This window comes from Lasioglossum baleicum, chromosome 2, assembly GCF_051020765.1.
Source record: "Lasioglossum baleicum chromosome 2, iyLasBale1, whole genome shotgun sequence".
Lineage (NCBI taxonomy): Eukaryota > Metazoa > Arthropoda > Insecta > Hymenoptera > Halictidae > Lasioglossum > Lasioglossum baleicum.
In genome coordinates, this window is record NC_134930.1 from 15,212,502 (window position 1) to 15,236,474 (window position 23,973).

Below are 23,973 nucleotides of genomic sequence, written 5' to 3' on the forward strand. Positions count from 1 at the left end.
TCGATCATGTCTTTCATTCTTCATCAATATCCCCTACATGTACTTAGTTTTAAATGTCTTTAAACATTTCTCTCGTTTATTTCTTCATTTTTTGTCAACATCCCCTAAACGTGATTATAAATCTCTTAAAATATTTCGCTTATTGATCTTTTCATTTTTTGTTAACATCCCCTAAACGTGATTTTAAATGTCTTGTAATATTTCTCTTAATGATATTTTCATTTTTGTAACATCCCCTAAATGTGGTTTTCATTTAAAATAGTGGACAAACTAAAAGGATGAAGCACATGAATGTGGAATTAATGCGTTCTTAGGGTTCGTTACACTTTCTCGGCCGCTTTCCGTGTTAATTGAACTACATTTTCCTTTATAAAACCTCTCCCTTCCCTTTCGCAAACTTGTAAATGGCGATAATCAACTCTGAACTTAAAAAAGGTAAAATCGATCATGTCTTTCATTCTTCATCAATTTCCCCTACATGTACTTAGTTTTAAATGTCTTTAAACATTTCTCTCGTTTATTTCTTCATTTTTTGTCAACATCCCCTAAACGTGATTATAAATCTCTTGAAATATTTCGCTTATTGATCTTTTTATTTTTTGTCAACATCCCCTAAACGTGGTTTAAATATCTTTAAATATTTCTCTTATTGATCTTTTCATTTTTGTAACATCCCCTAAATGTGGTTTTCATTTAAAACAGTGGACAAACTAAACGAATTGAAACACATCACAATGTATTCGTTTGTAAAATAAAAATAAAAATTGCATGAATTGTAAAGCACAAGAACTAAATAAAAATGTGATTCCTTCTTTAATTTTGAATTTAACCAATCCCGAAATAGCGAGTTCGAAAAATGAATTTCAACAGCGTGAACTACCATTCCCAAAGCGCAGTATTCAAAAAGGGCCTCTCCCTTCGATCACAACAAGAGAAGGCAGTTTAGACGAGTCTGGGGGCCAAGAGCGACACTTAGGCGATTTGTCAGCCACCGAAAGTGTGACTAGCAGGGAGCTGGTTCCATTCAAGCAGATCTCGTTGATCTCGCCGAGCAGGAAGGGAATCCCTTCGTCCCTTGCCCTTTGATTCGGTGTACGAGCCTCTGCTCCATTCATGATCGCGAGAGAGGCTCGTATACAAGCGACAACACACGGGAACCGACAGAACCGTCTGAGCCTTCAGCTATTCAGCGTTCGCCGTCAAATAGTTTCCCTCGTCGAGATGAATGGAGATAACGATCGGCGAAACGACCTTACAATGATTGCAAACGACCCCGGTACAATGATTTTATCTCTAGAAATGATTTCTTATTTTTCCGTAAGGAACTCTTCGTTAGAACCAATCGTCAAATCAATTTTCCTCTTTACTAAAAAAAAATCGTACATCGATTTTCAAAGTGTCGTTGTAAAGAGGGAACTTCAATCTTTAAGTCTACGATGGTTTCGGTCATCAGAAAAATTTTTCCAAGTTTTCACAGACGTTTGAATGCATAGCATGTTCGAGAAAAAGCGTCTTTTGTATTGGGGATGTATTAAAGAATTTGTTTGCCAATAAATTGTGGTTATTCGATCAGATTCTCTGTGACACGAACTGTAAAGTACGATACAAGTATTCTGATGGATTGTTAGCGGCCGAATCTGTGTAAAGGTGTTTTATCATAAAGTTAATTGGCTCGCGAGCGATGGAAGCTTGCTTCTCTCGCGGCAACATTTTAATGAATGCGGTAGTTTTCGAGCGAATTCTGGAGCATTTGGCGCACGCGAAATACAGGTCACAGCGCCGCCCAATATTTATTGTTAAAATCACAGGCTTGATCTTAATGGCCGGCGGACACGCCATTCGTGGGCCCACTCGGCTCTACACACACTCTTTGCTTCAATGTTTCTTTTCAACTGTTACTTTTTACCCGGCGCGGCGGGCCTCTTGTGGTCAAATTCCCATGGCTTCGGTTCCTCTCTCTCTCTCTCTCTCTCTTTCTCTCGACAGTTCTTTTTTTCGGAGATTCTTATGAGACCCATCAACTTCACAAAGTCGAGGGCAATCATCTTGAGCGCATAATACTACCGCTGTTCTCTGTCTAAATGTACAGTTTTTCGTTTTTCTTTCATTTTTCTCCGAGAATGTACATCTTTGTTACGTAGTTGAAGGGTCCATGGGAAAAGGGAGGGAATTTCAATTTTTTACGCAAGTTTCTGGTATTGAGGGACCTTGCCCTTTAAAACGAGCACTGGTACGATTTTTCAGATAATTTTAGGGGTTACAAGAGTTCGAAGATTAACAATTATTTATTATTTGAAATAATTGTGCATGGTCTGAGATACATGATCGACACCGACAGAAAAGATCGACGAAAATGCAGACTTTCGGGGGGTAAAAAATTCATAAAACCACCCCTCCACATTTAGAGAGTATTTTAAACAATCGAGCTAGATATGCAACCACTATACATCAAAAGTCTGAATCACCTAAAAATCGTTTTGAGTACTATCAGAGTGCATCAATTGCAGCGTCCTGAGTTAGCAGAAATCGCGCTGTCAGGGAAACCGCGGCGGGCACGTGGCAGTCGGTCACCATAATTTGGCACGCGTCGCATAAGTTTCGCGAAGCGCCGTGGTATCGCGAGGCATTCTGGGAAGACGGGGAAAGCGAATAGAACGGGGCCCGATGTCCGGGAATACACAGGCGGACGCGGAAGGTTAAATTTACGCTCGCGGAGAGTCTCGGAAGGCCGAGGAGCCGGCAGGAATTAGTCTAGGATGATTTCACCGGTGGTGTGTATAACACCGGTGCACTTGAAACGTATCCAAGGAGGTCGCCGACCTCGAAAAAGACGGTAGCAACGGCTTCGTGGGAATCTCTCATTGTGGCTGGTTCGGATGGGGGCTTGTTTAAAATCAGCACGTAGCCGAGGATTCGTTTTTACGCGGGAACGACTCCGCTCGATCGACGCTCGCAAAGAAACCGTACGCTCGCGTGGCAATGCGAAAACCCCCGCGAAAAATTCAGACGGACACGACCTCGCGACCCCATGGGACCGCCTTCGTTCGTTAGCCGACTGCCGATGCTCCCATAAACTTCAACAGAGTCCGGAACTTCGCTATTCTTTTGAACCCCTTGCACTATGATTCCAATGATTTTTAACTTCTTTGCGGTTCATCGTTTAACACCTTGCCATACAATGTCGAGTCAGACTCGTGATGAAAATTCTGAACAGACTCTCATAAATCTGTACATTATTAATTTCCTTTAAACTGAAATAAAATTTTCTTTTCTCGTAGTCGATATATTTGGAGAAAACATAGGCACAAAATAAATACCAATTTTCTTTTTTTTCTATGGAATTCTGAACGATGACGAAGTTCTGAACACTATAACCACAAAATAAATAGTAGTGCAAGGGGTTAATAGGGAGAAAAGAAAATTCATGTTTCACCACGTTTCTCCAATGGCTACAATAAAATTGAATTTTATTTCGATCTAAAGGGGATTAATAATATACTTAGAAGTCCTCATCACACGAGTCTAACTCAATGTTACAGTACAAGGGACGCTCGAAATAGCATTGAACTTTGATTGTTTCGTCAGCTCTAATAATCTGAAGAATTAATTATTGAATTCCTTTTAAATACGATCACGATGGTGAAAAAGACTATTAGCAGGCTTCCAGTATATGTATAATTGTAAATGGCAGTATTCATCATTTTCTTTGATGACCGAACAAAATGAAAAAGTATTGAGCAGAGGTTCGACTCTCACATAACAATACGTTGTAGCTATGCAGTTAAGTAAACGAGATTCCGACGAATCGTTTTGCGACTTAATTGGACCAAATTAGCTTGAGCAGAGAACCGCGGTGTTCGTGGTAATGTGGGATCACGTTGGACGTGGTTGAAACCAGTAAAACGTGGCATGCTTCGAAGAATTCAGCGAGAGTGATACAAAAGCCTGTAGAGATTCGATCGAGCTAACATGCAACAATACTAAATGATCAATACCCGAAAGCTTTGCTAACTCCTCTAGACACTTAGATTGATCGAAAAGTATTTTCACATATTTAAATATTTAAATATAAATTGGATGCTGTTCGTTTTATCCGAGAATATTATGTCATCTTTCGCTGCATCTGGTTTATAATATTTATTCTTCCACTTAATATTATTATTGAAGAGAATTTGATGCTTGAGGTACATCTTGCAAACATTTCCAACGAGTATGAACATATTGTTATTTTTGTAGAATGGCAAGGGTTTCGAGGTGACAGAGTGACACAGAAACTCGTTCCTCGACTCGTTTATTTATCACGAAACCGCGAGGCTCTCGTCTTTATCGATTTCTCTTTTGTTTCAGGAGTAACAAGTACCTGCAAAAATCATCCATCAGCCGTATCTGCGCTGTCGGAGGCTTCTTCATTAGCATTCCCGTGTTTTTAACTGGTAAGAATCGCAATTATTCAGTATTTCCGCATTTCTCTTAAGTCACGCTTCTGAATTGTTATTTTAATTCCTGCATTAATTAATATTCACGACGATTGTTTCAGGTATGATACTGTACACGTTCATCCAGTTTCATTCGACGCCGGCCATTGTCACGTCGATTTTCATTGGGCTCGGCATTGTCTTCTGTGGCTGCGCGATGGTCCACAACGTCTTCGTGTGGCAGAGGGTAAAAATTCTTCTTTTCCTCAAGATCTTATACAACGTTACTTTTAAGCAATCCTGTCCCTGTGCAAAAGCAATCTTCCATTTCGTTGAAAGAGCAATTCCTTTCCTATTGATGGAACAGTCCACGAAAGAGCAATGTTTTTCCTCCATCTTCGCGCAGATTTTTCATAAAAATCATAGCAGTTAGCTTTCCAACCTAGCTGTTTGCTCGACGGGGAGACTATTTTCCTAGAACAGGAACACGAGACATTTTCGTTCCCCGTAAGAGAGCCAGCTTTCACCTTCCCAAGAAGCCGGAGAATTCGATCCTCCAATAAACTTAATCATTCGAACCAAAAACCGTGTCTTTCTCGCTGGACGCTACTGCAACCCGAGACCACCGTGTTCCCCGTTACGTATTAATTGATACCAGCAACTAGGGATATCATTACTACCTGATCATCATATACTAGCGACGTCGTTCCCATAATCACGGGACACCGCCGCCGGAGCGAGGCGAGGCGAGGCTGTCGAGCCGAGCCGAGGCAAGGATTCGATTACGGAATAGCTCTCGCGAGCAACACGCAACGGGTCGCGCTCTAACGTTCACCTGAAAGGGCTCTCCCGATTGAGTCGTTTACGTGAACCGCGTTTCGAGCACGCCGCTATTCCCATCGATATCTCGCGCGTTTACCGTAAGCACCTTTTAATTCCCATCACGAGTCCACGGGGACCCGTTACGCCTGCTGTACCACGACCAACTTGGCTCTCCTGCCCGATCAAACCGTTCCCGACTGCCAAAAGTACAGTTTCGACTTGATACCGTCCCATTGGGCGCTTTCCCCCCTTAACGTCGCGTCCGCCTCCTCGTCGTTCCGTTCAGTAGCACAGATGCTTCTAGTGCCTCGAAATCATCCGAAAACCTACATCTGTGACCTAAACTATTGTCCCCGTTTCCAGGAGAAGACGAACGCGGTGAAGGCGTTGGCGCGCGAGCAATGCGAAGCGGCGGTGCAATTGCAACGACAACAGCAGCTGCAACAGCACCAGAATGCATCGCACCATCAGCACCACCAGCAGCAGCTGCACCGAGGAGGTCCGTTGTCGCACCACGCCGGCTACGCGACCAAGGCTGGACCGCTCGCCGGCCAGCAGAACGCTGCCGGACACCCGAACCACGGCCGGCCCTCTCACTACCAGCATTATCATCATCACCATCATCATCGGCATGTATCGATGTCACCGCCACCATTGTTGCTCTCATCGCCGGCGCCAATCGCAGCGACGCACAATCACCTGAACGTCAGCACCCACAGGAGCATAGTCACGCCACCAGACACGCCGGGGGACAGGTCACCGCCCAGCCCTGGGAACAAGCTGAACAGGTCTCAGCATTTGCCCAGGGAAGCCAGTGGCAGTGTCAGTCCTGGACTACCAGCCGCAACGCTGGATCTCAGCAGTGCTGCGACTACCAACAGCCCCCATGAACTGTCTACTTTGGTCTAGCTCCTAGACAAGGTCTTAGACTTGAGTAGAATAGAGTCTAGGATCTAGGAGAGGCTGGGTGTCTCTTCATGATCGCGTTGAGGACTGCGAGAGCTTGCTTGTAACAGACATTGTCCAAGCCGAAGTTGCTTTTTTGTAATACCACACTTGGTGTACATGTAGAATAGTGTATGGAATCGTGTTCCGATGTAGCTTTTTGTAATTGTCTGTGTACATTCTTTTATCTCCATTGATTTCCAATATGCATTATGAAATAGGTTTACCAGCCCTTTCTTTAGAACATATTTTCATCTCCTACACAAGTAAACAGACAATTCTAGAAAGATACGTGTAGAATATTTTTCGAACACTCTACCTGTGTAGCAAAGATTAAAATCAGCAGCTTCGAGTTGAATGTCCTTTGTTAAAAGAGACTTTTTAGCAGGGGTTGAAACAGTTCCAGAAATTACACTGCCCAACAAATTCTAATATTTAGTAAGCTATTCCTGTAGATTTTAATGTACTGCACACAAACCCACGAAAGTCGTCTCTCGAATAATTAATTTCCAAACTAGATTATAAAATGGTAGTGCACTACCTTTTGTGAAAGAATTTTTTCAACTCTTGATTTGAAAGAATCTCGATAAGAATCGTGGCCTCTTTACCTGTGGTCGCAATGACATCATTTTTGCAAGATATCTAGCCTAGACCTAAGAAAGACCTCAACCAAGACATTGCGTAATCTTCATGGAATTTTCCTTTCGTTCGTTTCGAGTCAATCTGGACCTAACAGCCTAACGTTCTCTAGGCTCGTTGAATCGCTAGCCAGAGATGGACACAATCTTATTCGAACGATTCATGATCTCGATGTTAAAACGATATTTATTGTTATCTACTCGTTCAAAAAGTGTAATTTTGTTTGTTGACTCGTCCATCTCTGTCGCTATCAGTATGACTAGACTGTGGATCTTTGTGTAAAATAAAAAATTGCATCAATTACGTCACACAGACCACGAATAGAAATTTATTTCTCTCTGTTTTTTCCACTCTTGAAAATTTCACATTTTTATCATAAATCCATAAAATCCGCAGTCTAATTATTACATTTCGAAGTGCCTTTTCCACTAATAATCCTAATTGGTCCAGTTTCAAACGACTCGCTAAATTACTGGGCCTTACGGTTCCGAGATTTGTAAACATATTCTAAGTTTTGTCCAACAAGTGACCTTTTTTAAAAACAAATTGATCGTCCACTGGTCAAGCAATTGGAACAGAAAAAGAAACGATAGGATTTCTTATGAGCTTAAAATTAAACAGTGCGTGAAAAATCGATTGTTAACGAGCTTCGTGCTTGGATCTACTTATAAGAATGTGTGGAAGGAGTATATGTAAAAGTATTGCAGTTGATACGTTGAAACGAAGTGATTATGTTGAGGATATTTGCACGTCGAAACTATTAATCGCCCGATAAGTTAGATGAGGCTTTTGGAGGGTAGTTTGGACGTCCTGCTAATTGTTAACTGACCAGAATTTTCCAAAATTATTCTTTTCCATATTTTCAAGCTCTGTTTTTAAAATACAGAAAGTATTAAAATTTTGAATGCAATTTACGAGAATCAAAATAGGACAAAATTCTCTTACCACCAAAGTCTTCTCTAACTCATTGGGGTATAGTTTATACCCGCATGGATCTTGCCATTTCTTTATTATTATTATTATGTTTAATCATACGAAACCTCTAGTCCTAGGTTACTTTCGCTTTCACGAAAGATTAAGGTTTGCGGATTTTGACTATCGCGCGACTAAGCGATTACAAGCTCTTCGTTAATGTATCTCGAAGTTAGGAGTTCAAATCTCGAAGCGTGCCGGATTTAATTAATTTTCGGACACTCTAACGGTGACGTACAATCATTTTAATGTAAAACTTCTGGCAAATTTCAAGGAACTCTAGTGAATTAGTGTTTCACTTGATTAATAGTTTTGATGAAATGAAAGTGAAATAAGATTGCATTAAATGTTATAATTTATAGATGACAGTCTCAAATTTTTAAGATTTTTACAAGCTAAAAATTCATAGAAATTTGCAATTCACTTTTCTACAGTCGGTGTTTTTTGGAAACAAATGTATATGTGCATGGAGAAACAAACTTGTTGCTTAGAAATAAATAAAACTATCGTTGTTTCGACTATAGAATACTATGTCCACCCAATTCTAGTGTTAAGGAATTTTCAACTTCTTTGTAAAATATCTAAAAAATGTCATGAAACCGATTAATTGATTTCTTGAATACTTTTTATTAAAAAAATTCTACTGGTATAAAATTACGTGGCTTACATTGATTTTTAAAAATGTATCTAATGTTGATCCTCTCATTTTATTTTGGTAAGAGTTAGAAGTTTAATGCAAATTGTTTTATCACTTCAAAAAATTTGATCTATTTTGTATAGTTTGCATTTTTATTGAAATGTTTATAGATGTCATGAATCAAATATTATTTTAATACTGCTGTGAGATTTGAACTCGACGATTTCCAGTGAGCATGAATCACCTTGAATTTTATTACTTAAGCATTTATACTTAAATTCGTGTTTGTTCCTTTCCGCGTGGTCTATACTTTAATCACTTCCACTAGCTGCAGTTATTAAGTTGCAAACGGACGTAAGATTAGACTTAAATGCTTAATATTATTTAAGCGAGCCGACCAATTTGTTGTATAGAAGAAGAAATCGTTCAACAAGAGTAATAGTATTTTTTATTCGTAGAGAATCTTTATTTCTTACTTATTAAACATTGTTTTTATGCGATCATATTTATATAACATGCCCTAGTTGTATTATACTGAAAATGTGGAACAATAATTCAGTGCACTACAATAAAAGTATAAAATGACTTTTAAAAAATCTGCGAGAAAAAACGTGAGACGAAAATATGTGGTTCGCGATTCTACAGCTACACAGTAACAGATAACAGTACAAAAGTACTTAATTATACAAGGTGTCCCAGACTCTCCATTGAAAAATCGAGATTTTCTTTGAATTGTGGATTGCCTTCTTTCTGATTATTATTGCTGGGACATCCTGTATACAATCGATCATCATAAGAGAGGATACCGTTGGAGTAGAATTTTTGAGGATTCTTATCAGCCTGTTTTACAGTTCATTGTTAAGTCGACGTTGATAAAAGTTGGGCCAATGTTTGTGTACATAGTATATAAAAGGATGCAGACTATACAGTTGTATCTCGTGTACTTTCCGAGAGTAATATTCGACGTGGGTAGGGTAAGCGAGTGAAAATATGTACATTTCGTAAACACCATAAACGTGTACTTTCTACCGGACTTGTAAGTAGTGTAGCAATACAAAACAATACTATATGTAAACACGCGACAATACATGAATTAAATTATTTGTCGGGTCCATGTATAACATGCATAGTACAAAAGTGTTTTAGCTTTATGTACTGGTACTTACTAAATACCAATTTCATTTATGTTATTCGGTATGTACCTACTTAAGGGAAAAAAATAAATTATTCTGAACGTACGAGAGACGGAGATTCAAGTTGAACCAACTGTTATCGCTAGACTGTGGATTTTATACAATTATGACAAAAATGACTTTTCAAAAAAACTTTATAGAAACTCGCAGTCTAGTTATCGCATAGACATTGTGAAATTAACAACGATTGTGCAAATGGAATTGGGACAGATTGGAGATCTTTAGTAGGGAAATCAAATCAGAAAATTAAGTACACGATTACGAAAATGTCAATCATGTAAACATATAAAATAAACAAAATCTTTCAATGTAATTGAAGTTTATATTTAATTATCACATATTTGTGTGAAATTATTTTCTATAACTTTCAATAAATTTGTCCCACTAATAATTTTACCTATAACATCTACAACAAGCATACAACCTATAATTTGATTTCAATTCTCAACAATACTCTAAAACAAGGTCTTTAATCCTCTGCTCTTTTATAATACCTATACAATGATAATATACACATATCAAAATCGTAACAAGCTTAGCATGCTTCTTAAAATTACATACAAAATAGTTCGGATATACGCTAGACCTATAATAAAGAATAGCTCTCCTTATTTTCTATCACCGATTCCAAAATTCGAATGCCTAGTGTCACGATCATTTTATAGATTCTATGTGAGGTAGATTAAAGTATAGTTACGCCCTCGCATCGTTAAGGGTTGACGGTACTCTCACTTCGATTCCATCTAATGCTTTAGTCATAATTATCTGGCAGCCTAAACGTGACCTAAAATGATAATACCTTTAGTAACGTGTGTAGAAACTTTCTCTAGAATCAACTAGACAGAATTTGAAATTCAACTGGGCTAATATTGTCGACGTTCAAGCAAATTTATTCTATATTTTGACTTTCATGAGATTCAATGCAGGATAATATTTAAAAGAAGGCTACAATATAAAAGAGGAATGATAATAGAAAGAATTACAAATGATTCTAACTTACGTATCGGTTAACTCGTACGCTAAATCCAGCATATCCAGTTCTTCATCCGTTGGTTTGTCAGGAAGAGTGTCATAAACTTCCTTTGGAAATATTAAATGACATGTGCTGCAGGTTAGGGTTCCTTCGCAAGCTCCTATGCAAGATTACAACATACAAGAGTATAAGTAAATGTTTTTAAACATGATGTAATTTTTAAAAGTCTTACAACACTTACCATAGCCATCCAAATCTATTTCATTGTTTACAACAATATCTAAAATTGAATCCCCTTCTTTTCCTTTTGCGTTAATCTTTTCGCCATTCGCTTTGACAAATGTTATGCTTATCCTGAAAATACAAGCAAAAATACAGATTTGATGTATCTATGACAAAAATAAGTAAATCAAATGCAAAATAGCAAAGATATTAAAAGTATTTAAGAATACCGTTTTATTATTCTCGACTCATTGAAACGATTAAGAAACGAAATAAATGTCTGTGATTTGATCGCAGAAAAAGTACAAAAAATTTTCCTCGCCGTCATAACCTCAAGTTCACGAGACTATTATTGGACAAGAATTGTAACAAATAAAAAGAATTGAGAGGAAAGAAAGTAAAAGCGAATGACATAACTTACTCCTGTTTTTCACAAAGCGGTTGCGTGGTCGATGTTTGCCTAATCGTTTGAAAGGAAGACAACGGTGCGTTGTTTTTACACTTCGAATAATGCGTGGCAACGCCGAGTAACGTTCTCGACATTCGTTGAAACTTATTTACTAGCGCCATTTTCTGGCTGAAATACCATGTAGGTGGAGGAGCGGAATTTCGCTGAATACCACGACCAAATCACAGAAACTGGGAGTCGGTTGAGCTATATCCAACTCGGACACTTTCGCAACATTCTTCTTGGACGGCACTTCGACTTTTCCCTAAACGGTAGGTTATGAAACACTTGACACGTGTGACGTTACCAAGCACGTGTCACAACCACAACACCCTGAACTCTCTCGTTTAGCGATAGAGGGCCCGCGATGCGCGAACTGTAAATAGATCATGCACATTGCACACCAGTGCTGCCAGATGGTTGTGAGATCGCAACCAGGTACTCTCCTACTTTTCCCCTTCCACTATCCTATTCCATCGCTTTAGGATTGAGTGGGGCAAATGGGAGACACGTTGCGCGTGCGCGATGGGGACGCAACGATGACAGATGAGATGACATGACATTTCGCAGGTTTTAGGTTATTGCCGCGTATCGTATCGTACTCGTGTACATATACGTACTTAATGAAATAAATCATATGGTTCGTTCTAAATAGACATTCTTTATTATAAATAAAATTAATTGTAACATGTGAGAGTTTCAGTCGTGAAGCGAAGTATGAATGCTTTCTTTTATATGTACAATTGAAAAAATTTTGGAATCTGTATGTATGTAGTACTGAGTTACATTCCAGTAAAATCAATAAATCATAATATATTTTAACACTGTTAACCCTCATACGCTTCTCAAAAATAGTTGCATAAAAGAGACTGGGATAATAAATTCACTCATTTTTCTTCTACACGATAAATTGACAAATTATGTTTTATTTGTAACGTTATATTTTAAAGAAATACAATAATTACATAGTATGTGAAATAAGTAAATGGGTGAATTTTACGCGGCAATAACCTAAAACCTGCGAAATGTCATGCCATTGTTGCGTCTCCATCGCGCACGCGCAACATCTCCCATTTGCCTCACTCAATCCCTGTCGCACACGCGCAACGTGTCACATATTACTCTGGTCATCAGAGAGGGGGTACCTCATATCGGCGTGATTCCCCTCATCTGGCAGCACTGTTGCACACTAACAATGAGACAATTATTTAGGCGCTAATTGTAAGGGGATGTTGTGTGAAAGTGTGGTAACGAGGTACGAATGTAATTTGATGATTTAACAGTGAGCCACTAATGTATGTGAGTAACAATTCGTTTCTTCATCGTTAAATTGCGAATCTTTGTGCAAAATAAAAGCTTCCTGTACCTGTTGCGAAAAATAAATTTTTCAAATAATTTCCGGAGATGACACCGTAAGTGGAATAATAAATTGGCATTTTATTATACATTTACCAAAACAACATACTATTACAGACTTGAAACACTTAATTTAATCATCGCTAAAACATGCGACTTCTTCGACGTGCGTCGATCCTTTCAACGAGGGTAGCAAGGGCTTCTTTTTATTTCAACACTCAAAAGTACAATACATCGATATATCACTTAAGCGTATTTACAAAGCGCGTACATGTATATCATAAACAATGCAAGTGTGAATCGACAGGGCCACAATTCAAACAAATTGGGTTGCAAAATAAATTATTACTAGCAGTTTAATGAGGATATGCATTTCAAATTTTTGTTAAATCAAATGTAGCAAACTATATTAAATGGAGTTATGAAAATTTGACTCTATTCTCTTGCTAAAACTACATAATTTTCAATAATTGTTGACATTAAACACAATCATTTATTTTAGAATTATTTAGTTGTCCTTTTGATGAAGTTATAGGGCATTTATAATAAGAACCTTTTTTTCTACACAAATTGTCCCGACGAATGTCTTATATAATAATAGGTTGTCGCTTTTGCATCATTTAATTAAACAAAAATTGAGTCAACATCTTCATTACATTCTACTAGAACACCATACAATACCTTATTTAACACACCCTGCATACTGATCAAAGAAAGCAGACTCCCATCACAATTAGACTGCGGATCTTGGTTCAAAATAAAAATTGTAAGTTGACATTCTTGATACCAGGTTTACGGAGCACTAAAAGTGACTATTCTACACTACTTTATAAAAATAAAAATGTATCCATCCATTGCAGTGATTTTCTCATAATATATACCCAAAGAAATCAATTTTCTGAATAATTCCTCATGGATCCGTAAACCTCTCGAATCACATCAATCCATTTTTCTAATAAATGCATAAAATCCGCAGTCCACTTATCACCAGATCATATCAGACTCGGACTTGGTCCTTGCCAGAGGATTCAAGCAAAGGTTCTTCAAGACCTGCACAGCATCATCTCCATCATCCCTTGCATAAAGCGTCTGCCTCTTGCAATTCTCGTCCTGGTACATCTTCTTCACATTCTCGGCCATCGAATTCTCCTTGTTCCTCTTGATATGCGATTTACAAGTGTGTCTCATAGAATTCTTCGACGAAAACGTTCCAATCTTCTTTGCCTTGAACGAAGGTCTCCTCCTTCTTCTCTTCCTAGCTTCACCAGCCTCAGGATCCAAAGATACGAGGGACTTTATCGAAGGATACTCAACTTGCTTATCAAAACTCTTCATCTTCTCAGCTTCATATTTCTTCCTGGACATGATCTGACTCGGTTGAGGTGCTCTCCTTTTGGGATGAGTTCTATGACGACTGTCAGAAGTCCTCGGGGTCTTAAAAATGGGTCTCAGGGTCCCTATAACTCTGCTGCGAACTCTTAGAGGCTCTAGGAGCTCGTGCTCAGGCCAGGAAGCAACCACAGGCAAACCACAAGCATTATGCATCCCTACTAGAGGCACACCTATGGTTCTATGCTTCGTGATTTCTGGAAGCATCTGGTACCTGTCACTATACTCCCAATTGCGACCGCTACGTCTAGCATTTTCCTCGTATGCCGATATCTTTTGACCAACGTGTCCTTGCTGCAGATCAATAGTCCCCCATTTTCTAGCAAGTCTGTTCTCATCATCCTTCGAAAGCCTAATTACTCCATTCCCCTCGGCTTCATTACTAAAATGATGTCTAGCTTCATTGGACCTCAAGCGTCCCATAGTCATCGCCCTAGAAGACTTGTGGAAGTACTCTTCAAAGTCGCTGACGTCTTCGTCATCTCTACTGGAAATATTATGCTCGCTTCTGACTATCCTACGATCTAGAGTCTTCAATTTAGAGTTGATCTTATTGCCCCCTGTTTGAGCCTCGCGTTGATAGTCACAGGAATGACAGGACCTTCTAGTCGCATTAACTATGTCTGAGTGTTTTAGAAAGTGCACAGGACGAGGAACTTGAGAAGCCTCGTTGCTTTCATTTTTAGTACGAGACGGATCGTTTACTGTTTTATACTTTGGGACACAGTGGTTTTTTTCAGTTTCTGAGATCGAGGATTCGAACTGAGACTGAGGAGCTGTGGATCTTCTTAGGGTCCCCATGTTGTGAGCGATTGAAGCTTGATAGTGCTTTATTGGAATGCTCCTGACTGTTCCATTGTTCGAAGGCTTGCTTCTAGGTAGGGTCTTTTTGTCATCGAGTGGTTTGCTGGTGTCGTTGCTGTTCTTTGAGTAGTTTCGCAGGAAAGGGTGATTGGGGACGTCGATCGCTCGTTCTTCGTATAGCTGGTCGCTTCGTAAGATGTCGTCGTAGAACTTTGATGGGTTCTTCCAGTCTTCGATGATGCTACGGTTGAAGCGGGAGACGTCGTTCAGTCTGGGTAGATTGGTGATGGATTTTGAGTCTGCGGTCTTGATCTCAATTGGCGATTTACCCTCACTGCCCTCTAGCCACCTTCAAGACTTGGCGCCGAACGTTGTGCCCGTTGCGTGCATGCGATTCTCGATTCCCATGCCTGCGAATCATTTGAGAATCGTCATTGATTTGAGGGAGGATCACGAAGAAAATGTTTTCAACCAAAGAATGCTTACCAAAATCATGATCGCTTTCGCTGAAGGGGCTCAAAGTTTGCGTGGACGTAAACGTCGATGCTCGGGACTTGGCTCGCTTATGTCCTCGCGAGCATGCCAGAAATGTGGTCAAAAGTGCGGCCACTTCCACGAAAATCACTGCCAATCCGACTGTGAGCAGTATCAGTGCTTGATCCTGGGTCCATTTCTCGAGCATATCCAGACAGCCCTTAAAAAATTTATTATTCAATTCTGAAAAAGGCTTACATAGACCTAGCTAATAAATATTAGGTGTAGAAATTAAAATTAAAAGAATTACTACAATTTGCACAATATACTTTTAAGTACATTCTCTGAATGAAATAAAAGTCCATGAATTTTTCCAGAAAGAATTGCCAAAAATCACATTATTTTGATATAATTAGACATCATCTATTTCGCCACATTAGTTCCATTAATCGAGCAATTTCGAAGATCGCGCAGTGCAGGCGTGCCACCATATTCAATTTCCCTCGGTCGAAGTGTATTCAATTATAGATTAAAACTGATCGTTCCATATAACGCGGCGAAGCGTCACGGCGAACAATTCGCTTGTGATAACGTCATCGCGCGCGCGAACAAAAGCGGCGGCACGCGATGACGTTTCAATCTATATTCGATTTCTGCGTGGACGCGTGAAATTTCATACACGTCGAGCACAAAAGACGAGAAAACTTTCTCCTCTCCTGCAATAGAAGTGTCCGAGGCTAACTTTGTCCATCCTCGCACTTCTTACTTGTATATATGTGTATACATATTTTCTCCCCTTTTTTGTTGTCAGGGATCGTTCTCATTTCCAGATACCGATTGAAACGATACACTCGACAAGCTTTTGCGCAACCCGCATCCGATTGGATTTCCCTTAGGCAGTGACATTTACATGCGGGTCATTATTGCACGTGTAGTACGTGCCACGGAAAGTCTATCAACGATCGCGTTTCATCGTTCCTGTCGACTCGCCCGCTACTGAAAAATCGCTATGCTCTCGTCAACTATGCTGGCCACTTTTGACAGTGTACTGGACGGTTTATCGGGTCTCGAAAATGGTTTCTTCGCACGAATCTCGGGATATTCAAGCACCGGTCTTCGAAATTCCGAACTGTGACGAATTCGAGAATTTTAGATTTTTGTAATTCGTTGTACTTGAGTGTGCACTGGGAGCAGGGCTCGATCCAGGGTGCGCAAGCAGGACAATTGTCCAGAACGGCAAAATTGGTAGAGATAGAAAATTAAATATATTTTCGTTTAATTAAATAAAATCATTTTATAAGTATTTTATTTGTGTTGCTCCTGTTTTTTGTGTATATTTTTGTTTAGGTCCCAGAGTGGAAGATCAGATGATTAGAAACGCGGGAAAAATTACTCTCTGAAAAAATTCTTCTAGTATTATTAGTACACTCTATGAGGACACATACGATAAGATCACTTAGGGGAAAAGATCATGGCATCTCAGAGATTGACGATGAGGAAGAGAACGGTACTGGAAGCTCTACTGATCTCCATGCAAAGCGACATGAAGAAAGCTTGCGTAGTTCAATCATGTTCCCATAAAAATCCCTGATGGGCACGATTGGTAACGCGAGCTGTTCGATGATGTCTGATGGTTTTGAAGTTTAATCATTTCCTTATTAAAATACGTACAGCGGTGTGTCGAGCGTGTTGATGCTCGGCGGGGTTCAAAGCCTGGCAGAGAGTAAGATTGGCAGGTTCGGGGTTGAGGAAGGAGTCTGTCTCGTTGGCGTTGTTCAGGGTACAGCAACTGAGAGGCACCACTAATTCTCTTCGTCTCACTTCCTGCAGCCGCCACCACGAAGTGCCGTAATTGCTGCTTCCGTTTATGCCGCAGCAAGCGAACTGAAAAGGTCGTCGCAATTCATAGTGTTCGATGTCGGAGGGGTATGCGGAATGTAATTGCTTTCCACGATACATTAAATCGTGAACAGGACCGTTTCGGGAAAACGCGGACACTCCCTCGATCGCCTGTTGATTCCTCTTTCGCTTGGCTACCAAACTACCCACTTCCTGTTTCGTACATCGTTCAACTCGAAATTTCAGATCGTATCGAGAATTCTCAGATTCTAGTGAGATCACGGATTTTATAACAAAAATTAACACTGAACCTACCGAGCCTTAAAAGTAACTGGTACATGTTCCCTTATAAAAATGACAAGATTGATTTTATTTAGACTTTATGCGGCTCCTATTATAATACATTCGTGCTCTACTAAAAATATTTATACAATCAATTCTTATAAAACCATTTTTATTATTTCAATAATTGTAAAATAATAAATCTGGAAACGGTCATTCTAACCGGTAGTGGTAGGTTTAGTGTTAATAAATGGAATTTAACCTCCTGTACTACTATTTATTTTGTCGTGAATATGAATAGAAAATTGATGCAATATGTCTTTGTCAAGGTTGCAGGGTACGGTCTACACATTGTTCGAAAAATTGATCTTCATGTTGCTTACTATGTTACATCGATGTAACTGAAACCTACCGTAGTCTGAGCGAGATCAAGGGCTGCAGTGAATTGTTCCCGGCCAGGAACTGCATAGCTGCGCTGCAAGGCTCGTATCAATCGTGCTGGCCTCACGTCGATGCCCAGAATGTACGGCCAAAAGACCACGAGAACGCATACGGTGCATTCGCCAATCACCAAAAGAACTATTATAATCAGATACTGGGAACAGAGAAACAGAAACATCGAATTACATCTCGCACTACCAAAAGAAAACCAAGTTCTAAGACTTAATAATCTGACGCATTGAACATGCCTATCAGCAGACTGTAGGTTTCTATGCAAAATAAAAATGTTCTGTATCAATTTTAGTATTTTTCCGTTTCATAACTTTAGTAAATGGAAAATAGCGCAACAATATTCTGAAATCCTTCTATTATTTTTACCATAAATGCATGAAATCCACAGTCTACTTATCGGTAGTTACTAGACTGCGTCTTCATGCAAAATGAAAATATCATTGATTACAGTTTCAATAAAAATTACCAGGATATATATTAAGTTGTCCCAAAAGTGTGTTTCTTTCGGAATATGTCCCTTTAATGCTGCTAAATAAATGCAAACAATGCGATAATCTTTATGTTAATGTTTTAGTACTGCTTGGATCGAAAACCAACTTTTGGGACAACCTAATATTTATCTAACTAACCTAATACAACTGGAAAAAATCTAAAAAATGTATTTCTTAAATTTCTAATAAAGCTGCAGATTTAAAAGTAATGTGAGCTGAAGTCCTCGATATAAAAATGTAAGAATTACATTCGTTAAGGAATAGCACACGCTACCGAGGTACGCTTTAACGTTTGGTTCACGAAGTAGAGATCGCATGTTCAGTGGGGTGTACAGTTAGTGTTTTCCTCGTATTTTTTCAAGAAATCGTCTCTCGGCTAAATTGGTCATTTACGAATGCTGTAAGGCGTCTACACCGTGCGAATGGTGTAAGTACGTGCGCGATGAAACTCGTTCACGAGCGGTGCACGCGTTTATTCCTTTAATAAGCGACCGGTGAATAATTGCTGTTTTTAAATGATACACGGGCTCGCCGCCCTCCTTCCGTAGGCACGCGTGCCTGGATTTATGGAGATCCGTTTCCGGGCAAGCGACGCGTGACCATGCTACACCGGGAAATCTGGTTTTACTTGGCTCTGCCGAGCAAACTCATCGTCAGGGTTCGCCGAAGAACCTAGCGCATCGGGAAGACCTTGGTTTGCGGCGATTAAAACCAAGGGCTTGCTATAGAAGCTTCTACTCGCAAACAAAATTTCGCAAATATTATCTTTGTATTAAATTCGACCCGCCTAGAACACGGTACTCTGGAACTGCGGTTTCGATATTACACGCTGCGAAAATTGTGGCAACCCCCTTATATTGGGCTGGAGCGGAAGTTCGTAGCGTTTTTAAATTAAAATTCAAACATGAAATTCAAATACTCGTAGGTTTATTCGATAACATGATAAGTCTCAAAAATGGCAAAAAGTAATTATATCTTTGAATTTTCATTTAAAATTCGTAGACTTGATAACTGTCATAAAGCGTACCATCTAGGACCAAGAAAATGTGTAAAATTGCGTTTAGATATGTGAAGTGACCATTTGATCGTCATTGTAAATTCAATGATAATAATGGTTAAACAGCGGAAGAAGATGGAGAGAGTCGTGAATTCGTCAGATAGTGACAGCTAAATGAGACTGTTAGGTCATAATATTTTAATCAAGGGGTGTCTCACAGAAATGGTAACGCATCGATTGTAGAGACAAGTTGCCCAGCAGCCGAGCAGCCCCGTGAGCGTGATTAAAAATCCCAGTCCAACGACTGCGAAGGCCAAATAATAGAAGAGTGGTTGCTCGGGTTGGATGTCGCCTGGTCCCAATAAACGTGACAGCAGAATTCGCTCGTCGTCGGCTAATAACAGTGCTCCCAATGTCATTAACGCGAAACCCGATATCTGCAAGTCAAGAAAATTATTTTCATTACTGCCAGCACCACGTCATCTCAAACAATGTACTCTAAACATGAAAATAATTAGCGATTCTTTAAAACAATAATTTTATAATCTTTATTTTTTCAATTGAATTCTTTTTCTATAATTCTCTTAGGGAAATTTTCAAAAATGCTTAAACACGCGGCAACTCGATTAATATTTTTAATATGTATTCGTTTTTGACCTAGTGGTGAATGGGAATCAATCTTATCGAAATCAATTTTAAACCTTTAAATTGCTGTACCAATACACGTCGAGTAATTGATATAATAGACTCCAATCATTAGTCCACTTAAAGTGCCAAATAAAATAAAATCAATTTTACCCAACATTAATTAGGTCTAATCAGACTGTAGATTTTTAAGCAAAATAAAAATAGTGTGAATTAATTACGAGATACTTGAGCCAAATAGAAATTTATTTCCTTCCTTAACTATTTCATATACATATTCTTAATTCTATTTATTCCACACTTCCATGCATAAAATCATATAAAACCATTTGAAGCGATGAATGAACATTTCCGAACAATTTCAACTATAACTCACCAAAAAGACGACATTGGCGCAGCAGACGAAGATCCGCGAGACCGCGAAACTTTTGGATTCCATTTTCCCCGACTCAAAAAATTTCCATCGAGCTTTTCTTTGATTCTTCCTCAACACTGGTGACAAATCGTCACGTTAATCCCTCGCGATGACACTCCATGAATCGTCGCGTGCAACGTGTACCCGTTTGTCGGATTCTCGGCGCGATTTTCCCGAATCGTGTGAGGAGAAAGATCAAGGGCAAACAATTTTCGGCTGTCGTTTCTCCAATTTCGAAGCGTACGTGCTCGCGTTAACCGGGGAACTAAAAACCTGGCGCGTGATACATGGTGCCTGTACTCGTACAAACACAAGCATCTGTAGGTGCGCTTGCGTTGCGAGTTGCGAGCCCTCATGCGCGACCGACCGGATGGAACCGGAAGGAAATAGAAAGGCACCGAACAAAAAAATGGAGGGGCTGAAAATGTCCATATGCGCATACTTACACGATTGTTACAGATATGTGACGGGTTTGTCGAATTTCGCGTGGGGGGAGCTCTCTGTGGACGTGTTTGGTGGCGATCGTCACGGGCCAATACAGTTCAACCCCTTTTCTATTCGTCGAACGAATAGAATGATGTTTATCGGTTGTGTTGGGTCCTGGGAACGAGATATACTCGTTCAGACTCGTTTAAATTATCATATATTCAAATTTACAATTTCATATGATTTCTTAAAATGTTCAGTTTCAACTGATGTTAAAATTTTTCCAATTTTCTGTCCTAAGAATGAATTAACTATAACTAAGGAATATACATATGCATATAAAACAGTTAAGATTCAAAGTATTTTTATTTTCGTGTTGCTTGTATTAATTCACCGTACGCCATTTTCAATCAGTTCTTGAAGATGGTCATATGGACCACGGTTTCGAGTTCGTTGTTTCTGAGTAAAAAAAAAGAAACTGGCGTGACTAATTAATAACAGGGAGAGTTCGTTAGACTGTACCGCTTGTACTATCGGTACAGTTCTATTTATTACAAGCTACCGCGAGCTTCGGAATATGTTTCTATACATCGACAGAGCCGTATCTACGGTAAAAATTGCAGAGCGGGTAAATGTGTTACGAGTATTATTGTGAGTGTTCACGGAGCCTATCTCCTCCTGTCTGCATTAATTCACGCGCCGCAGTATGCACTTCTGGGTAAAATAGCGCGAACAGTGCATAGACCTGCATTGCAATGTAACTGCACGGACCAAAACCAATTTTGCTATGATTAATAAGCAATTCTCATAGACTATGATATACTAAATACAAAGCCAAAAGTCGTTTCTCTCCATTATCCTCAGTTTCTGAGAAGTCTAATTTTTAAGATAACTTCGAGAATTTTGTGAATCTTTGTGTACTTTCTGTATCTTAAAAATTAAATTTCACAAATCTGAGAGTCTGAAAATCACAGGCTAAATTGCTCATTTGTTATCTGAAAAACAAGTTGAAATTTGTTGGACAGTATTATTAGCGTTCTAGAAGACATAGAGAGCGGTGAAACAATAAAAATTCCAAGTCGATGCGCTTTAGATGTAATGTATATATAAACATATTTATTAAATATTTCGTACGCAAAAAGTACGTTTGTGAATTGTACATCATCTTTTTTAGAAATCCAACAAGCTGTTACGGGACTGACTTCCGCACCCTTCGTTGGTTTCAATTTCATCTTGCTCCCTTTCTGCAGTGTCTCCCATTTCCGATGGTAAATGCATGACCTAAACAATGGAGAATTAATAAATGCAGTTTACTATGTTGGTTGTAGAATATTTTTACCAATTTAGTTACCTTAATGTCGAATGATTTGCGGCACATCCTGCACACTAGATCTCGCACTCCCGGATCGTGACTGGCTATTGTGTTCAAGGCAGGTAATTTCCTCAGGTGTAATAAACCATGAAAGTGCTTAAACAGAGGATTTCTTTCTGCCTTTGTACCCTCGAACGATTCGAATTTAATGGCGATGTCCGATAAGTGCTCGATTTGCTGTACAACGCCGCTCTAAAATAATCATGATAGTATGCAACCTCATATTCTCAAAATTTTGTTGAACAAGCACCGAATGTTAGACTTACTGAATTATCTAAGCACTCTACAGGCACTGATACAACGCCGACAGCATAAGAATACCTTAAAAGTACTCTGAATAGATACAAAAATTTCAATAAATCCCGATTAGATTTCTCATCTGTGTCGCTGAGCCATGATCTTGATCCTAAGGAATTAATTGCAATTCTAAGAACCTGCCTTTTCGCAGGCGTTTCCGAAATCGAGTATTGTCCTTTCTGTATAGTGTCTTGAATGCACCGCAATAATTTCGAGTAGGCAGAGTTCTCGAACGTGCTGTCTTTTGTGGGGCAGCTGTCGTCGTACCACTGTGTGACATTTGCTTTTTCGATTTTCTCTATCTCTACTTTTTTAGCAAGGTCGTAATAGTGACCGAAGGATTGTCCACCACTTGGTGACTGGTCGACTACTTTCATGTTCTGATACCTCCACGCAATTTTCATCTGTTCGTCTAAATGTTGCATTTGACTGCTCGATTTGGTATCGGTTATAACAGTTGGGACCTTTAATACAATCGGGAACGTTCTCGAATCTTTAGATGCTATTAACACTGGCTGCTCCGTGACTACACCTTCGGCCACTAAGTACGTTGATATAATTCTACCATAAGCACCGAATTGATCTTCCTCTGGAAGTACGTTTTATATATTACTTGTTTTCTATGTAGTAGAATGCTCGTATCGCACAACAGTGCCTGTAAGAGCTCTACAATGATTATCGCATACCAACAATAAACAGAGATCCAATAGGCAATCCACCTCCTATTAGATCATCAAGAGAAGGAATTCCGGTTGATATAAGTAGCTGTGAGTTCTTTATGGAAGGCTTTGTTCCTTGTATGAAAGGAAACCTACCATTCTTCGAAGCACTCAGATCCATCTTAAATATTTATCCTGAAACAAAGAACACAGCGATATAAACTAGAAGTCACTATTTCACGTGTATGTAAATACACTTAAATAAACTTAATCCGCATAATATTAAATACACGGGTACCCATGTCCAACATCAACAATCGAAAAGAGTCCAATCGAAAAACGAACGTGCTTATTTAGTACAAAAATACACGGATCTCTATATTCGAGTAAACGGAGAATAGATTGCATAATTACAAGTGCATTAAAAACACTTGGATACTTAATTCGCGAATACACGATCCACAGATTCCGTGTACACGTGTCCTTTCAGTACACGTACAAAATCGTCTACTTAAATATAAACATTCTGCTTTGGCGCATTATTTGCTAATGTATTTACTTGGAAGAAAAGAAAGTGTTCGATTTACTTGCGATACGTATAAAAGTTATGTTTATATAAAACAGTGACGGAGGATCAATGCTATTTTTACTGAACAAATCTACCGTAATAAAAAATCACTGGAACATCATTTTCACGTGTCCCTACAATCAGGGATCAGGGATGACAGATGCAGGCATAACATGGCCGCTTACGGACCACGTGACATAGTAGTAGAGGGTAGTAAAGGGTATATTGGTATATTTGTTT

The 23,973-nt window shown here is 39.2% G+C and overlaps 4 protein-coding genes across 10 annotated transcripts in view; 1 reads left to right on the forward strand and 3 right to left on the reverse strand.

Annotated features, from left to right (window-relative positions):
* LOC143219050 (uncharacterized) overlaps nucleotides 1–6,146 on the forward strand; it is a 52,206-nt gene extending 46,060 nt beyond the window's left edge. For both annotated transcript variants that reach the window (XM_076444833.1, XM_076444842.1), the window contains exons 3-5: nucleotides 4,348–4,433; nucleotides 4,538–4,662; nucleotides 5,601–6,146. In XM_076444833.1, the coding sequence (XP_076300948.1) occupies nucleotides 4,348–4,433; nucleotides 4,538–4,662; nucleotides 5,601–6,146 (757 nt within the window). The remainder of the gene's footprint in view (nucleotides 1–4,347; nucleotides 4,434–4,537; nucleotides 4,663–5,600) is intronic.
* Fdx2 (Adrenodoxin-like protein 2, mitochondrial Ferredoxin 2) lies at nucleotides 1,954–11,614 on the reverse strand. 2 transcript variants are annotated; one of them, XM_076444981.1, is made up of 4 exons: nucleotides 11,240–11,614; nucleotides 10,838–10,950; nucleotides 10,624–10,756; nucleotides 1,954–10,407 (listed from the first exon to the last, which is right to left on the reverse strand). In XM_076444981.1, exons 1-4 carry the CDS (start codon nucleotides 11,386–11,388, stop codon nucleotides 10,317–10,319), a joined length of 486 nt encoding a protein of 161 aa, XP_076301096.1. In that variant the 5' UTR covers nucleotides 11,389–11,614; the 3' UTR covers nucleotides 1,954–10,316. The 2 variants fall into 2 exon arrangements, with proteins under 2 accessions (XP_076301096.1, XP_076301106.1); XM_076444991.1 differs by lacking the exon at nucleotides 11,240–11,614 and adding an exon at nucleotides 11,049–11,198.
* Nucleotides 11,615–14,765: 3,151 nt separating this feature from the next.
* LOC143219115 (CD151 antigen) lies at nucleotides 14,766–20,762 on the reverse strand. The gene is made up of 6 exons (XM_076444958.1): nucleotides 20,373–20,762; nucleotides 19,570–19,788; nucleotides 17,823–18,005; nucleotides 16,961–17,173; nucleotides 15,302–15,509; nucleotides 14,766–15,225 (listed from the first exon to the last, which is right to left on the reverse strand). Exons 1-6 carry the CDS (start codon nucleotides 20,433–20,435, stop codon nucleotides 15,167–15,169), a joined length of 945 nt encoding a protein of 314 aa, XP_076301073.1. The 5' UTR covers nucleotides 20,436–20,762; the 3' UTR covers nucleotides 14,766–15,166.
* A 582-nt stretch (nucleotides 20,763–21,344) lies between these two features.
* Elp4 (Elongator complex protein 4) lies at nucleotides 21,345–23,973 on the reverse strand. Of its 5 annotated transcripts, none has more exons than XM_076444887.1 (5): nucleotides 23,829–23,973; nucleotides 23,193–23,360; nucleotides 22,476–23,095; nucleotides 22,189–22,401; nucleotides 21,345–22,118 (listed from the first exon to the last, which is right to left on the reverse strand). In XM_076444887.1, exons 2-5 carry the CDS (start codon nucleotides 23,344–23,346, stop codon nucleotides 22,008–22,010), a joined length of 1,098 nt encoding a protein of 365 aa, XP_076301002.1. In that variant the 5' UTR covers nucleotides 23,347–23,360; nucleotides 23,829–23,973; the 3' UTR covers nucleotides 21,345–22,007. The 5 variants fall into 5 exon arrangements, with proteins under 5 accessions (XP_076301002.1, XP_076301022.1, XP_076301012.1 ...); XM_076444907.1 differs by having other exon boundaries at nucleotides 23,753–23,901; XM_076444897.1 differs by having other exon boundaries at nucleotides 23,725–23,872.

Bases quoted from the DNA above. Each gene is read 5' to 3' on its own strand.
- Fdx2 (XM_076444981.1), bottom strand. From the start codon at position 11,388: ATGGCGCTAGTAAATAAGTTTCAACGAATGTCGAGAACGTTACTCGGC. The intron at 10,757-10,837 runs GTAAGTGTTGTA...AATCTTGCATAG, and splicing joins AATAGATTTGGATGGCTATG to GAGCTTGCGAAGGAACCCTA. The intron at 10,408-10,623 runs GTAAGTTAGAAT...TTATCATTTTAG, and splicing joins GCGTACGAGTTAACCGATAC to GTCACGTTTAGGCTGCCAGA.
- LOC143219115 (XM_076444958.1), bottom strand. From the start codon at position 20,435: ATGGAATCCAAAAGTTTCGCGGTCTCGCGGATCTTCGTCTGCTGCGCC. The intron at 15,510-16,960 runs GTACGTATTTTA...AAATTTTTTAAG, and splicing joins AACACGCTCGACACACCGCT to GGCTGTCTGGATATGCTCGA. The intron at 15,226-15,301 runs GTAAGCATTCTT...AATGATTCGCAG, and splicing joins CGAAAGCGATCATGATTTTG to GCATGGGAATCGAGAATCGC.
- Elp4 (XM_076444887.1), bottom strand. From the start codon at position 23,346: ATGGATCTGAGTGCTTCGAAGAATGGTAGGTTTCCTTTCATACAAGGA. The intron at 23,096-23,192 runs GTATGCGATAAT...ACGTACTTCCAG, and splicing joins TGGATCTCTGTTTATTGTTG to AGGAAGATCAATTCGGTGCT. The intron at 22,402-22,475 runs GTAAGTCTAACA...TGATTATTTTAG, and splicing joins TAGAGTGCTTAGATAATTCA to AGCGGCGTTGTACAGCAAAT.